General features: G+C 48.9%; 1 protein-coding gene across 1 annotated transcript in view; it reads right to left on the reverse strand.

Moving 5' to 3' along the window:
- The window catches only part of Myo18b (myosin XVIIIB), a 186,033-nt gene that overhangs the window by 54,539 nt on the left and 114,677 nt on the right, over positions 1-16,817 (reverse strand). Inside the window, exons 35-38 of the mRNA XM_076922279.1 lie at positions 15,295-15,411; positions 12,412-12,495; positions 11,448-11,585; positions 8,781-8,966 (exon numbers count right to left, since the gene is read on the reverse strand). Of these exons, the coding sequence (XP_076778394.1) occupies positions 8,781-8,966; positions 11,448-11,585; positions 12,412-12,495; positions 15,295-15,411 (525 nt within the window). The remainder of the gene's footprint in view (positions 1-8,780; positions 8,967-11,447; positions 11,586-12,411; positions 12,496-15,294; positions 15,412-16,817) is intronic.

Consider the following 16,817-nt stretch of genomic DNA (forward strand, 5'->3'; position numbering starts at 1 on the left):
ATGAGCTTGACTTCACATTTGCAAGCAGAGAATGCTCAGAGCTTTGTAAAATGAGCCCTTAACCCCGAGCTGGAGGATGCCCGGGGCAGCCGAGGAGGGGCCGCGTGCCAATCTGAACACTGGACACATGGCTCATTGAGCACAGAAACAACATAAAGAAACAAAAATAAATTCCAACACTGTACGGGGTCTGGCTCTAGGCTGCTCAGGGCTCTTTCTGCATGAAGACAGACTCAGAACAGGACAAAGTAGATAAAGCGGGGGTCTGTAGGAATCACAGGGCAGGGCTGAGAGGGTGGCCTGCACTGCCTTGCTTCAGTGTTTGGTTTTGTTAGTATGATTGTGTGTGTGTGTGTGTGTGTGTGTGTGTGTGTGTGAGTGTGTGTGTGATTGTGTGCATGTGTGTGTGATTGTGTGCATATAAAAGTGTATGCGTGTGCTTATGTGTACGTATGAGTGTATGTCTGCATATATGTGTATGATTCTGTGTGCATGTGTGTTTGTCTGTGTGTGCATATATGTACATGTATGTGAATGTTTGCATGTGTGTGTCTATGTCATGTATGTGTATGATTCTGTGTGCACATATGTATGTGTGTTTATGTTTCTATGTGTATATGTGTGTCCATGTCTATGTATATGATTGTGTATATGTGTATATGTATGTATGTGTATATAAGTATGTATATATGTGAATATATGTATAATTCTATATGTATGTCTGTGTGTGTATGTGTGTGTATGATGGTGTGTATGTGTATGATGTGTATACAGACAGTATATGTCTGTCTGTATGTATGTCTGTATGTGTCTCTGTGTGTATGTGTATGTTTGTCTGTGTCTATTGATATGATTGTCTATGCATGTGTATATATGCGTGTATGTGTATGGCTGTATGTATGTGTATGTTCTGTGTGTATATGTTTGCAAATATGTATGTGCTTCTGTATATGTATGTGTGTGCATGTCCATGTGTGTATATGTATTACCGTGTGTGTGTGTGTGTGTGTGTGTGTGTGTGTGCCTAGAGTCAATCTTATGTGTGGCTTTCTAGGGGCTGTTCATCATGTATTTTTTGACACAGGTCCGTCACTGGGACTGGAAGCTTCTCAGTCAGGCTAGGCTGGCTGGCCAGCAATCTCCTGAGATCCTCCACAATGTTGAACCATAAGCATGTGCCACCATACCCAGATTGTTGCTCCTTTGGTGTTGGGGACAGAAGTCTGGTCTTAGTGCCTACACTGTGAGCATTCTACCCACTGAGCTGCCTCCCCAGCCCTGGGTACACTGAGTTTATAGAGTCTCAGGACTCAGGTCTTCTGGAGTGGCACACTTGCCAGGAGATTTGACTTCACAGCCATCTGACTCTAAATCCCTCTCCTTCCACTCCCCAGCAACCTCTCAACCAGAGCACTGGTACCCTACCCCAATGACCCTGCTCCAGGGAGACTCTCAGTCTCCTCATGGCTGGCAGGGACTTGTTATCAAACTGTCAGCAGTTTTGCAAGCTAGGCGTCAAACACAGCTATTAGTAAAAATTAAATGATGTGAATTGACCATGAAATAATTATATTAAAAATAAAGATGAATCTCACATTTCTCCATGATTTTACTGGGGCTTTTCTGTGATCCACACTTTCTAGAGTTTGTGTTTGTTTTCCGTGTTGAGGGAAATGATGAATGATGGTGTCCTGCATGCCTGGAAACTCCCCACCCCACGTGTACTCAGCTTCAGGTGGGAAATTTACACCACAGGAATTGGCACCCACTAGAAGCCAGGAAGCGCCTCCATGAAGAGCCAGCTGAGTGCTCCCAGGTGCTCTCCAGTTTCTGTCCCAGGTCTGGTGGATACTGTGAGACCCAACCCAGCCAGGTACTGTACACTGGGAAGTCTTATTTCTTAAAGGAAATGTATGGACACAGAGGTGGAGCCAGGCCCCTCATTTCCTTAAGACCTGGATCTCTTTTCATTTTTCCCATTTGAAGGTGGAAAATGCACCCCTAAGCAATGGCAGATCCATAATTCATGGGCATATAAAATTGATGCTGGGTTTAACAGAGGAGAGCTGTAAGTGGCTGTCCATTAACTATTTATGAGCCAGCCGGGGCACTGACAAGTCGGACGTGGGGAGGAGATCACACCCGCGCTTCCATGTTTTATTTAAACATTATTAAAAGTACACAGTCTACAGAGAGGCTCTCAATCCCGCCCAGAATCTGCATCCATCCCAAGGGCCTCCGGGTCTCAGGAAGCTTAGTCCTCAGTTCTGCAGAATGCAGAACCTTTTCCTCTGAGAAGCGACTTGCTTCTCCCCTTTCCCTCTCTCCTGGGCTCCATTTCCAGTTGCCTTGTGACCTGGGGTATAGCACACCATCTCCCTGAGCCTCAACTGAATCTTAGAGATTATAAGATCGGACATTCCATAGGCGTCACCCCAACATCGACTGTGAGGGTTTGATCAGCTAGTGAGTGAGTGTAAGATCGGACATTCCATAGGCGTCACCCCAACATTGACTGTGAGGGTTTGATCAGCTAGTGAGTGAGTGGCTTTGCCTCTTGGGGATGATTGCCAATGTCTGGAGATATTTTTATGGTAATCTCTTGGAGCAGGGATGAGAGAGGATGGGGTGCTGGCAACTGTGTTAGAATACCACACAGCACCCTGCCCCTCAGAATTAATAACACCACAGCTGGGAAACCTTGAGTCACACCATGAAAAGTTATAACTTTTGGATATTTTTGAACACGTACTTCTCTGAGTAAATGCCGCGGAGACAGAAAATTGTTCCCGAGAGCATCAGGCCCGGGTTCAAAATCTTACTCTGTCACTTAGGAGAAAATGCCTTACCTCAATGGCTCTGGGTTCCTCTAGTGGTAAAAATAAAGGATGGGAACTCCAGAGCCCAGCTTGAGGAAAATGGACGGCACTAGCCCTAACTGCCTCTATAACCATGAACTGACATATCCCTGTAGGGATAGGAAATACAGTGTGCGGGTGGCAGATAGTATCAGAGGGAAGGAGAGAGTCTGAGGGGGAAGGAGAAAGAAAACAAATGGCAACCAGTGAGCATCGACTGTGTGCTATTATTTGGCACTTCTGTATACTTATCTCTCTCATCTGCAGTCATCTAACAGGCAGGCGGCTCTACCCTGGGCTTCACAGGTGAGAGTAGATTATACAATACGAGCTAAGGCATTGCTGCTCCTTCTGTTAGGTGATGCCTTCCCTTCCCATTCACATCCATTTGGAGTTTGTTTTTGGAAACGGGGGATCTTTGCAGAAGTGATTAACGAAAATGATGACATGGGGTAAAAATCCCATCACAACTTGGGTATGAAATGTCCCCTGTGGGCTCACAATTTGGAAGCTCCTGGTGGCCCTACTGGGGAGGGGAGGTTCTGAGAACTCATGGATGAGGTCAAGCTGGAGGAAGCAGGTCCTCAGGATCTGCATCATCCCCAAGTTCTCCTCCATTTTGCCCTCTGCTTCTGGGTCCAACACGACATGAACTGAGCTCTTTACCACAGCTCCCACACTGTGCTGGACCCCCAAAGGTGTGAGCCATAGTGGTCACAGTGACTTGAATGATCGCTAATGTTATGGCCGTAAATCCAGTGAGTTTGGCCTTGGAAGAAGACAGGCAGGGTCAGTACAGAAGAGGAAGCCATGTGAGGACAGATGTGGGGACCAGCTGGTGCATGCTGTCACCTGCCAAGGATCACCTGGAACCACTGGACTGTGAACAAGATTGCCCTGTCCCCCTGGAACCTATGGGGCAGGAGGTAGACCTGCTGACACTTTGATTTCAGACTTCTGGCCTCCTTAGCTGGGACACAGTGGACCTTTCCTGCTTTAGGACATCCACGTTTTGGTAACGGGCAAAGGCCCAATAGGATCTATACTTTGATCCTCACACAAGTCAGAGCAGTTTCCTGAGTGACGGAGGGAGTGGCTGGAGAGGGGAGACAACCTGTCACCCATGGGTGTGAACGGCAGGATCTGGGATGAGACAGATGAGAGAGAGAAGGCTGAGCAGTCAGGCTTGCAGCCCCATAGCCAGTCCCTTCCTCTGAGGACCTGGGCATGGCCCAGGCATATGACAGTCATTCTCTAGCTTTTAACTAAAAATGCTGTGTGAGGCGGAACCTGTGGAGGGCAGAGGGCAATTTTCAGGAGTTATCCATCCCTTCCCACCCACCACGTGGGACTCGAACTCAGGACATCAGCATTGGGCCAAGCACCTCGACACACTGAGACATCTGGCTACTGCCAGACCTGCTTCTCCCATAAGAGTCTACTCCTATGGTAACTGACTGACACAGGTGCTCTCCCAGGAAGAAAGCAAAACCTAATCTTTCTGTATGGAAAGATGAGAGATCAGATGTCGATAAAGAACAGGTAAGTCCTGCCACATGTAGGAGCAGAGATATGGAAACACTAAGTGGACAAGCACACTTCGAGTTTGTTCAGACCTGGGAGACCCTTATGCAGCTCCAAGAGGTATAGCTTCCACCACAGGGATATCAGGATGGAAGCAGGTGACATGTGGCTCCCCACCACCATCCATACCTCAACATCCCTAGACACCCAGTCCAGGGACCAAGATGGTTCTCCCGGGTTCTGTGACAACTGAAAAACAACAGAATATAAATCCAGGGACGAGCCGTCTTGTGCCCCATGATAAAGGAACTTGAATGATTTAGAGCCAGAAAATTCTTCTCTCCACAATGGCACCTGGAGTTGCCAGGAATAGTACACGCACTAAAATTAATGGTCAGAGCTCATTTTTCTTATTTTGCAGACAGAGAAGTTCCATTGGTAGGGTAATGGATACTGATCTGGACGTGCTGGTGAGCCAGCCGAGGGATCAATCACGCACACGTAACAGCTCACAGCCCTTTAAACCAACACCAGCTGTGACAAATGGAGCTGGCTGGGGACGGGCGGAAAGGGATACCGACGGGAGATCCATCACCATCCTTCTGGCGGCTCAAGGGTCCCAGGGGCCTAGAATCCTCTCAGTCTCCTACAGTAGAGTCATTTTTTTTTTCAGCAGGTCAGACTGAAAGGGCAGGGATATCATAGGGAAGACTCCAGTGCTAGACACACAGGGTCATCAGTCCCAGTTCTGACATCCCAGATGCTACTGCCCTGGGCCACCTGGGCCTGGTGGAGATGATGGTCAACACCTCAACAAACCCAGCATTCACTGAGAGAATCAGTGATGGAGGAAGGGAGGGAGGGAGGGAGGGAGGGAGGGAGGATGGGTGGACAGATGGATGGGTGGGTGGATGGATGGGTGGGTGGATAGGTGGATAGATGGGTGGATGGATGGGTGGATGGATGGGTGGGTGGGTGGATGGGTGGGTGGATGGGTGGATGGATGGGTGGGTGGATGGATGGGTGGGTGGATGGGTGGATGGATGGGTGGGTGGATGGGTGGGTAGATGGGTGGGTGGATGGGTGGGTGGATGGGTGGGTGGATGGATGGATGGATGGATGGGTGGGTGGATGGATGGATGGATGGGTAGGTGGATGGGTGGATGGATGGGTGGGTAGATGCTTCAGCACAGTGGGGACCTTGGGACCCCTCCTCATTCCTCATTGTGCCTGTGAGCATGCGTGTGAGCCCAGACTTCTTTCCTCTTCCTGCAGAGTGCTGGGAACCCAAAGACCAAGAATATACTAGTAAGCTGGGGGCAGCTTCTCTTAGCAAGAAGCTGTGTGTGGTGATTTGAATTGGAAATGTCCTTTGCAGGCTCACGGTTTTTGAGCTCCAGGGCCTGCCCAGCTTGTGGCTCTGCTGTGAGCTTTTAGGTTGCTGGGCCTGGTGGGCTGAAGGGCACTGGAGGCGGCCTTTGAACGTTAAAACCCTCCTTGATTCAGGTGTGTATTTTCTGCCACAGACTGCATGGCTCCTACCCTGTGCTTTTCCCAGCCGGGGGGGGGGGGGCTGAAAACTCTGGAAACTTGAGCCACGATAAGCCCCCTTCCCCAACAAAGACTGTCTCTGTTGTGAGGTCTCAGTCGTACTCACAGAGGGGAAAGTCACAAATACCGACTGCTTAACCTGTCCCTGTGAGTCTTGCTCACCTCAGAAGCCCTAAAGAGACTGTGGGATATGCCAGATGCCTTTGCCATGGCAGCTGAGCAGGGGTGTAGTCTGCTCTCCTGGCGTGAGCTCCCGGTGGCCTTCTCTGACACGTGTCCACCCTGTGACAGGACTGTGAATGTGGATCTATCTGCAGGATCAACACTTAAGGTGTGCTCTAGATCCAGAGGTACTGTCCTGACAAGTGCAGAGTGACAGTTTTGGCCTGTACCCTCAGTCTAAAAACTGTGTGGAGACAGAGGTACAGACTAGAGCTTTGCAGCCAGCTGCCATTGGCCAGGAGGGAGGGAAAGCCCGGTAGGGGGTAGGGTGGGGCAGGGGTTCTTCTGTGAATGTGAGTGTGACCTGACACACTCCATTTTAGACTCTGATCCCCACAATGCTTGACACCATATTTCTGTGACTGCAACCACACCCACTTTACAGTCTTTTGTTATATCCACAGGGGACATATCTTGAGGTTGCTCTGAGATATTCCAAACTGCCCAGGGCATCTGTGACAGGGACATCTATCTAGTCTTTCTAATATTTGAGGGTCTCTAAAGATCTGCACATTACCCTAGGACTGAAGGCACAGAGACGGTGAATGGAGGAGAGGGGCTGGCAGGACATGGGAAGAGGAGACAGCACAGAGGGGAAGAAAAGCCACCATTTGACAGGCTGCTATGTCTGTGTGTGCAGCCAGCTAACAAAGATATCAGGGGGAGATGGAGGCCAGGATGATTTTCCTCCTGGCCGGAGCTGACACAGACATGGTGTGGCATAGGGAGTAGCCTGCTAATGAACCCTGCTTGTCAACTGGAAGAAAGACTTTCTCTCCCTCAGGGCAGGAGAGGAAACTCCAGTCAGGAACCTGGACTTGTCTGGGGACCTCAGTCTTTCATCACTTAGGCAGCTGGCCTGTCAGGGGTAGAGCTGACAGCCTGACCATGGCTGTGGAGAATGTTGGCATGAGACACTCATTTGCAGAGGAGGATGGTGGGTAAGCCCTATCACAGACAGAAGGCACAGGCAGGCAGGAGAAACTACCTCACTTTGGAGACCTCAGGGCCTGGGTTAGGCATGGTCTGGGTTCAGTTGCATGAAAGTTGAACGGCACTGAATAAAACGGGTGCTGGGCACTTCTCCCCAACTGCAAAATACTTCAATGTGCCTGTCCCCAAGACCGATGCTTTCATGTACGGTGTGATCCCTGCAGGAAACTATTCTTAGAACAATACATCAAAAGATGAAGGAAATTCCCACAAGGCGGAAAACAGATTAAAAAATGTTCTTGGTCCACGCCACGGATATAAAGACATCTAGTGACTTATACAGTGGGCTAGAGCTACATACTGTGTGATCGCAGACAAGTACCTGTCTTTTTCCAGGCCTCTGTTTGCCACACTAGATAGCCCAGGGCCTCCCTCAGTTTCCCCGTCTTCCCAATGGACATGGGATTCCCACAGGGAGCGCTTCCCTCAGAACGGGCGCACTGTGCATGCTTAGCATGGGTTTTTCTAAGTGCCTCTTGCACCTTCCATGTTTGATGTCTCTGCTCCGAGCCCATAAATAAACCCTCATGCACCACAGGTAGCACTTGGATTCTTGGCTTCCCCATTCTATGCACTGTGGTTGCTTCGAGCGTCATAGGCTGAGATAGGTACAGGGACTTCAGGAAAGACATAGACATTAGATACAGAGTTACCCTCTCTGTGCTGCCTGTCCTTTATCAATGCTTATTCTGATTCTTCGATCACCCAGAAATTTATATTCTTATTCTCCCAGGATTTGGAATTATTTTGCACGTAGTTACTTATTACTCGGGGGGGGGGGTTAAAAAAAAAGCCATCTGGATATACAGGACTAGTATGAGCTATAAGAACCATTGGCTTCCTAGGATTTATTACGTGAGCACACCATATATTTACAGTAAGCCTAGACGTACATACGAGAGCTTACTTTACACCCGCTACTATAATTATCGCTATTCCTACTTGGCGGAAAAGTATCCGGCCGACTCGCAATGTTACACAGCGGTAATATTAAATGATCACCAGCTATATATATATATACTACGAGCCCTACGTTTTATTTCTCTATTGACAGTCGGTGGCCCGGAATTGTTTTATCAAACTCCTCACCTGATAGTGTGCTTCATGACACACACTATGCCGTAGCCCACTGTCACTGTGTACTATCTACAGGAGCCATATTTGCTATCACATCTGGGTTTGTTCACTGATTCCCCTTGTTTTCAGGTTATACCCTAGATGATACATGAACCAAAGTATGAACCATCATACTTATAGGAGTAAGTGTAACATTCTTCCTTTAACATTCCTTAGGTCTTTCAGGAATACCTCGATTGTTACTCTGATTACTTAGTGGCTACCCTGTCCTTGGCATTCGACATATGAAGCAGAGAACAGTGGCCGGGGTGTGGGTGCTTCCAGCAGCAGAGAGGGCCTTTGGTTGGCTCTGGATATACCTCAAGAGTCTGCAGGCAACAGTAGTGTGGTCTCTCTGTCCACTGCAGTCTGTTTCTCCTTGGGAACCCACCTCAAAAGGCCCAAAAGGGCAGCCTGGGGTCTCCCATAAAGAAGGTGTTCTAAACCCCTAAAAGGACATTCCTATTCCAGCCCAAATGCTTGATTGCACAAGAGCCCACTGGGGCCAGGCCTCACCAGCTCCATGCAGCGCCGGCTGGCTTCCTCCTCCCGCTGGACCAGCTCCTGCATCTCTGCTTTCAGCTCCTCCAGGCGCAGCTGATAATATTGGCTGTTTTCCCGCTGATGGGCCTCTGCCTTGACTGCTCGAGACAGCTCTTCACCCATCTTGATCATACTGTCTCGAAGCCGGACGACCAGCACCTGGAAGGGACAGAGAGCATGGTTGGTCTCACTTGGGAAAACCAGGCACCCAAAGGAAGGTCTCAACGAAATGAAATCCTTCACTGGTGCCCCTGCATGTCTGTGCCAAGTGATCCAGATAAGAACTGTGGTTTCTTAGTTTTCCTCAGGTAAGAATGCATTGACTGGTTATCAATTATCAAATGGTCAGCCCCGAAAACATACATAGATGGATTGCCCAGATCAATCAGGTTATGCTTAGAAATGCGTATGTACAGACATATATGGATATTTTAGAAAAAGCCATGAATTTGAACAAGAGCAAGGAGAGATACTTGGAAGGATATGGAGAGAGCAACAGGAAGGGGAAATGATGTAATTATATTATAATCTCAAAAATAAAAGAAAAATGTAAACCACAAACCAAATTGATAACTAACATGAAAAAGAGAAGGAAAAGGAATTGTGGTTTCTGCTCCCCAAATAAGAATATACTTCGAAAATAAGAAGGATTCTGAGAGACTATGCGATGAAGGCACAGAGAATGTGCCTCTGAGTGGCTCTGGGTTCAATTCCTTCCTTTGTCACTTTCTGACATATGGCTCAGGGTAGGTGATTGTGGTGGGGGCTCCTGTGTCTGGGCCCCAACACACTCTCAGGATCTAACATGTTAAAGTAGGCATTTGGCATACAGAGTCCGGCACAAACGGGGCTGCAGAAGGAGAGCCTGATAATCCTTGATCCCGTGCCTCCCAAGATCTGGGAAGTGGAGAGACATCTCAGAAAGAATACTCTACTCCAACCAAACCTATGGCTTCTGGGTTTATGAAACGGAGCCTTAGGTGAGAACACTCCTCTGGCCCCTCCATGCTCTGCCTTCCTGGGGACAGAAACCCATCAGACATAATGAAGAGATGAAGACAAAAAACTGCCAGGCACCTTGAATGCTAGAAAAACCCCAGGGCTATTCGGATTCGTTAGGCAGCCAACAAGCCTGGATCCCATCGATCTGTGGGATCCCAGTGGGCAAACAGCAGCATGTTGACAGAAGCAAGGGCCCTGTGACTATTTCAAGCCTTGCTGAGGGTTCTGGGAGCCACGGATAGAGGAGGCAGACTCAGGGTCAGACACTGTCATCCATAAGGAAGCTGTCCCGTGAGGCTCCGTTTCAGAGATTGTCAGAGGAATTCGGGAGGAAGAGAGATCACGCAGCAGTCTCTAACAACCCAGTCCTCAGCAGCAGGGACACAGACTCTGATACATTTAAGATACTTTTAGATACTGGTGAACACTGGGCTGGGTGCATTCGGACTCAACTATCAGGTGTTTCTTCTCTGCTATTAGCTGTCTGTGCTAGAACTGAATAACAACTCCATGGAACCCTCATGAGGTAGGCAGCCATTCAACACAGTGCCCAGAATTTCCAGTGCTCTGGAGGCCTCCTGCCTGATTGGTCTTTTGAACTGTTTGGAAAATCCGACAGTGGAGGTCAACAAGAATGTCTCCTGTTTATCCACAGCAGCTGTATCAGAGACCACAAGATCCTGGGCTTGGGAGACTCTCAGAATGAGGGGCACAGCCTTTCACACTCAAACACACTGTAGCAAAAGGGCGGGGGCTGCTGAGAAATGAGATCACAGACTCTGAAGGGGAGGGGCAAAGCAGGTGTCAATCAATGCCTGCCTGCCTCCCGGGGACCAGGTTCTCACTCTAATGGTGAGGCTTGTCCTTACCCACCACCTCACACAGCAGTGCCGCCGAATGAAAGGTACAGACTGGAGGATCTCCACAATGGAGGTGAGCTCTGTAAACATCCCTTGGACCACAGAACTGGAGTGAACCCATGCTGAGAGGACCAGCTTAGATGGACGTCAACGTCTTCAACAAATTCCATTCAAGCCCGCTGGGATTGTGCTATACCTCGCAGGCCTCATTCCTGCAGCCATCTGGGTTCTCTATTCTGGAAGGTTCCACCCTGTAAAGTCAACAACCTGCTCTATGCTGTAGGTGTCCATGTTCGTATGTCTACCCTGTACCAAGAGGTGCCACGGATAGGTGGGAAAGAAACTGCCCACGAAGGGTTTGAAGTGTATGAGAGGACAAATAGACAGGTGGGGATGGGGAGAATGGTACCCACGGACTAATAGGTGGTGGGTGGAGTCTAGGGCTGAATCGGGGAGAGGGGAAGGGAAGGAGAGGGAAAGGGGAGACAGGAGATGAGAGGAGTCAGGAGAGGAGGGTGAAAACAGGAGAGTCAGGGTAAAAACGGAGTGGGGGGGAGGTGGACTTCTGGTGGGAACAGACAGTAGAGGACAAGGCGCAAGAGCACAGGGTAGCTTCAGGAAGTAGGGACAAGAACGTGGGGAAAAGGACAGGGGAGGGACAAGAACAGAGGCAGCCATGAGAACAACTGATGACCTGCGGAGGTGGAACACACACACACACACACACACACACACCTCTCCCTGCTCTGCCCCCCAGCGGCTCATGACTTCTAAGTACCTCAAATCTTTTCATCTGCATCTTCTGAAACTCGATCTTGTTCTCCAGGTCACAGATGATAGCTTCCTGCCTGCTGACGATGGCGCGCTCCACGGTGGACTTCTCCAGGTACTGGATGCGAAGCTGAGCCACCTGCAGCTGGGGTACATTGAGGAACAAGCTGGCACTAATGTGCCGGCCCTGGATCTCATCCCTGGTACCTCCACTCAACTGATACACGCTGACTGTCCACACAGGCCAGCACTGCTAACCCTCACACTGGCCCTGCCCCGGGCTGCAGATGCTGAGAGGTGACAAGTCCTGTACCTTGTGGCTCATTCATTGCCCACCCCCCACCTTCTCCCTGCTACGAGAAAGGCCCAAGCTGGCTGGGGAAAAAGTCCTGCATCTGAAGCCACAGCAAGGGAAGCTGGAAGCCCAACCTCACAGCCTACTTCCTGTTTGCATGAGCAAACATGTCATTTCCTGTTTGAGCTTCCATTTCTCTGTTTTTATCATAAGACCTGTTACTTCTGTCTTTGGCTAGTCGAGAGTCAGTGGCCATGTATGTGATGAGACCTGATCGTTCTGACAGGCATGTGCATCAGCTCTAGCAGGGTTTTGAGAAAGTTCGCGGGTAAGAATGACCCAATGGGTACTGAGGTTTAAAGGGGTCTGGGCTTCAACTGGAATAGCTCTCAACGCGGTACAGCTCTGACACAGACATCCTTTCTTCTTTGGGGAATGATTTCTCAGAGGGAGAAAGAAACAAATAGGAGAAGCCTGCATTAAAGGATGTCTGGACTGCCTGTGTGCTGGGCGGGGCCAGGCACCTGTGACCAGTGTGGGAGGATCTGTATTTCGGTGTGTTAGGAGTTTCTGGATTTGGCTGGCACACGACTGAAGTTGAGCAAAGGACTGGGTCATCCTGAGGGAACAGAGGGCTCCTACCTCCTCCTACAGCAGGGCTGCTGTGAGTACATACCTGCTCCCGCAGCTTCTGCTTCTCCTTCTTGGCTTCTTCCAGATGCAGCTGCAGCTCCTGAATCTGCCCAATGTCAGCAGCTGACTGGAGAGGCAGAAAACAAGGCAAAGAATCTTTTGAGAATCTTCCCTGACTCACAGAGCTCTCTATCGGAACCTCTCTGACAAAAATTGGTCCTTAAAAGATGCCTCTTGCTCCTTCCCAATACCTCATCAGCTCCATTTGCTGAGTCACAACTTCCCAACACCCCATCTCTATTTGCTGAGTCACAACTTCCCAGTATATCATCTATTTGCTGAGTCACTCCACAGCATCATCCCGAGGACACAATGGTTGTTGAGCTCTCTATGACTCATGCTGTGGGGAGAGCCCAGAACAAAATGTGCTGCCCAGATCAAAATGTGCTGCCCACAGTTCCAGGATAAAACTCCTGGTTTGAATGTGAAGTGTCTCCTGTAGGCTGGGGTGGGAGGAGCTGCTTGCCACCAGTAGGCGTTTGGAATGTAGTAGTCAGTAGTCTGCCTCCAAAGATGGTTTGGTCCAACCAACATTTGAGCACACAGTTTGGTGGACTGGTGGATGGTACAGCTTAAGATAGAGGATCTAAGTCACTTGGGGTCACAAGTCACTTGGTTCCTTCCTGCTGAAGTTCCAAGGCTTCCTGTCAGCCATGAGCCATATACTCTAACTACAGTGATGCTCTTCCCAAGCACCTGGGGCCAAGCATTCTGGTATCCAACCACCTGAAATCATGAGCCCTGTATCCCTCCCTTTGGTTGCTTCTGTCAAGTCAGGGCAATGATAAAACTAAGTTGGAATAAGAACTGTGAGTGTCAGGGAAATGGGAATCTGCACCTGGACAGCAGCCACAGTGAGTCACTGCTCCTTGGTATCCCCATCTAACAATGGTCTGAATGTCTTCTTAGCCCCCTCCATTGGTTAATCTCAAGGTCAAAGAGAGAGGGGAGTCAAGACCCCTTTAGGGCTTTTAAGGCTTGCTGATCTCAGAGGAATGCAGTTCCTGAGGATGTGGAGGCCTCTTGGCTCCTGCCCCTTCATGTATCTGTTTTGCTTACATGTCTTAGAACATGTTCTTCACTTGTAGCTGAACCCAACAATTTTTACATAGGACAAAATTAACCACAACTCAGGCTTGCTATGATGGTGGCTGTAACCCTGGTGATTCCATTCCTTATGTGGGTTAGGTCTACTTGTCTGGTAGACATGTCCTGATATTGTCCTTTGGAGGCAAGAGGACATGCTTCTTGGGTCACCTCTGGGGATGAGATCGAGGAAAATGTTTGATGCTCCTTGACTTCTCCCCAGGGATGTAGCCAGAAACCCACTGGGACCCTTGACTCATCCCCCTACTCCAGCCCAAGCTTCTCTTCTTTCCAGCAACCAAAGTCCACACCACAGACCTCACTCTTCTCTGACTTTGCCTGACATTGTGGCTTTAAGTGCTCAACACCATGTCTGAGCTCCAGCCTCCTGTAGAACAAGATCTCTGCCATAGTGAAGTGGACAGGATAAGGTGACATGCCAGCTGCACCTCTCCTGCTTAGCTCTCACAAGCTTGACAGTGGTTCCCAACACCCATCAAAGGAAGCCCTCCGTGAGCCTGGTCCATCTCTCTCTCTCTCTTGGTCTCCCCTTCCTTCTCTCATCAACCTCCTTTCAGCCTTTCCAGAACTCCATGGACACACTATGTGTCTCCCTCCCACACACCTGTTACCTTCTTTCTGGATCCCATGGTTCCACTACAAACTCATTAACTCTTGATATTCATTCAGATTTCTACCTGGTTCCTTCTCCTTGGGCAAGTGTTCCCTAATTTCAGTCCTTTCCTGGACTCTCAATTCAGTTTACTAGCCTGACTCTTACCACATGCTTCTCTGGGTAGCTCCGTGGCAGCATCTGCTCAGCTCATAAAGCCATCGAGATGCCCCTTTGCTTACCAAAGTGTCCTTGGTATTGTTCACTGGGCCTGATACAGAGCAAGTCCTTGGGAACAACAGATAGACAGACTGGATGGTTGAGTGTGTGGGTGGTGGCTAGACTGATGGTCATGGTGAGTAGACAGCATTATAGATGGATGGACAGATGGTTGGATGGATGGATAGATGGATGGGTGGATGGATGGATGGATGGATGGATGGATAGATGGATGAGTAAATGGATAGATGGGTAGATAGACTGATGATTGATGGATGGGTGGGTGGATAGATGGGTGGATGGATGGATGGATGAGTAAATGGATAGATGGGTAGATAGACTGATGATTGGTGGATGGGTGGGTGGATGGATGGGTAGGTGGATAGATGGGTGGGTAGGTGGATAAAAGTGTAGATGGATCAGTGGATGGGTAGATATATGGATGGATAGATGGGTGGGTGGGTGGATGGATTATGAGCACATGGGAAGGGAGCCTGTGATGGTTTCAGGGAGTGGCAAAATTTGAGAAGGATTAGGATCTCTCTCTTCCTTCCTCTGCTTGCAGATTAGGATGTAACTTTCAGCTACTGCTCTACCTCCATATGTGCCATCATGCTCCTTACCATGATGATAATGGGTTAAACCTCTGAAACTGTAAGCCAGCCCTAGTTAAATATTTTCCTTTAAAAGTTGCCTTGGTCAAGGCATCTCTTCACAGGGATGGGACACTGACTAGGACATAACTGGATGGACAGATTGACGAGCAGGTTCATGGTGGATGGGTGTGCGGATAGGGAGGTGCCTGTATGAGTAAGTCAGCGTTTTCCTGGTGAAGCTATCTTCCAGAGGACATGCCATCTTCCCCCAGGGCCTTATGGAAATGACAGCTCCTACCTACCTCTGAGCCATTATGGCTACCAAATTCACACACTGGGAGAGGATCCTGACCTGTGCAATGAGGTCCTTGTGCTTCTGCATGAGGCCATTCAGATCATCCTGGTCCTCGTCAATGCGTTTCAGGAGGTCTGCTCTCTCAAACTGCAGCCTGTACAGCTGCTCATCCACCTGCAGAGAGACAGGGGGCAGCTCAGCGAGAGGCATGTGTGCTAGCACATACTGAATGTTTGGTGGAGGGAATCTGGATGCAGTGTGTATGGAGAGATCTGTGCCTGTGTGAACCTCTAGGAATCCATGCACATACATCTAAAGGTCCATGACTCAGGTATGTTAGTACAAACCTGTACTGTCCCTGAGAACACGGACTTTGACCTGCACACAGGAATATCCCCAGTACAAAGCACCAGACTTGGCATCCAACAGGTACCCCATAAATGTCTATTAAGTAGGTAGATGGATTTAGTTGAGGAGTTTTTTCCCTCCAAGGGTATTACTTTTGTGTGTGTATTTGATGACTTTATATGTATGTAGGTGCATCCTGTGATTGTACGTGCTTGTACGTGTATAGTCATTTCCTGGTTAACTTTTCATCTACTGGACTCAGCCTAGAGTCATTTGAGAAGAGGAAACTTTCATTGAGAAAATCCTTCCCCCCAGATTGGTCTATTCCCAAGGCATTTTATTGATTAATGAGGCCCACAACCCACTGTGTACAGTGCTGCCATCTGGATGAGCGGTTCTAGGCACTCAGAAAGCAGACAGAGCAAGCCAGTAAGCAGCACTCTCCCATGGCTTCTGCTTTAGTTCCAGTCTTGAGTTTTCACACCGATTTTCCCTAATAATGAATTACAATATAAGTGTGTAAGATATAAATCCTTCCCTTCCCAAGTTGTTTTTGGACACGGTGTTTTTCACAGCAATAGAAACCCTAAGGCAATGTGTGTGTGTGCGAGTGTGTGCATGCATGTGCATGTGTACGAGTGTGTGCATGCATGTGCGTGTGTATGTGTGTTTCTGGATGTGTTCCCCTTCATTCAGAACAGTAAAACACAGGACAATGAAGCTCACTGGTGTTCCTCACAAGCCTGGTTTGGTTCCTCTCTACCTCTACGTGAACTATAGAATTCTGTACATTAAGTGCACACTTAAGCCAAGTCAGATCCTCCAGACCCTAGACACTGTCACCAATGTGATAGATCTATAGCACAGCTCATTTGTCCCCCTTCAGTGGTGACCACAGATAATAACCTTATAATGAATAGCTGGGGCTTTCGATTGCAAGGAGTTGAAGTGAGCCTTTGAGAGACAGGCTTTTTCTCTTAGATGAGGTGGCATGCAGCAGTCTGATGATGAATACCAAGAGTCCCCATGGCAGTAAGAACATAGTAGGCCTGCAAGAAGATCCCAAGAACCCCCTATAGCTGTAAGCACATGCATACATGGCCAGCTGTACGCATAATCATCAGGTGCAACTTCATGCTACAGGGCACACAGTAGGTCCACAACAGGCTTCCTTCCTTGCCTTTATAAATGGGATCTCACTGTTGATGTGTGTGTGTGTGTGTGTGTGTGTT

This window comes from Arvicanthis niloticus, chromosome 24, assembly GCF_011762505.2.
Source record: "Arvicanthis niloticus isolate mArvNil1 chromosome 24, mArvNil1.pat.X, whole genome shotgun sequence".
Classification (NCBI taxonomy): domain Eukaryota; kingdom Metazoa; phylum Chordata; class Mammalia; order Rodentia; family Muridae; genus Arvicanthis; species Arvicanthis niloticus.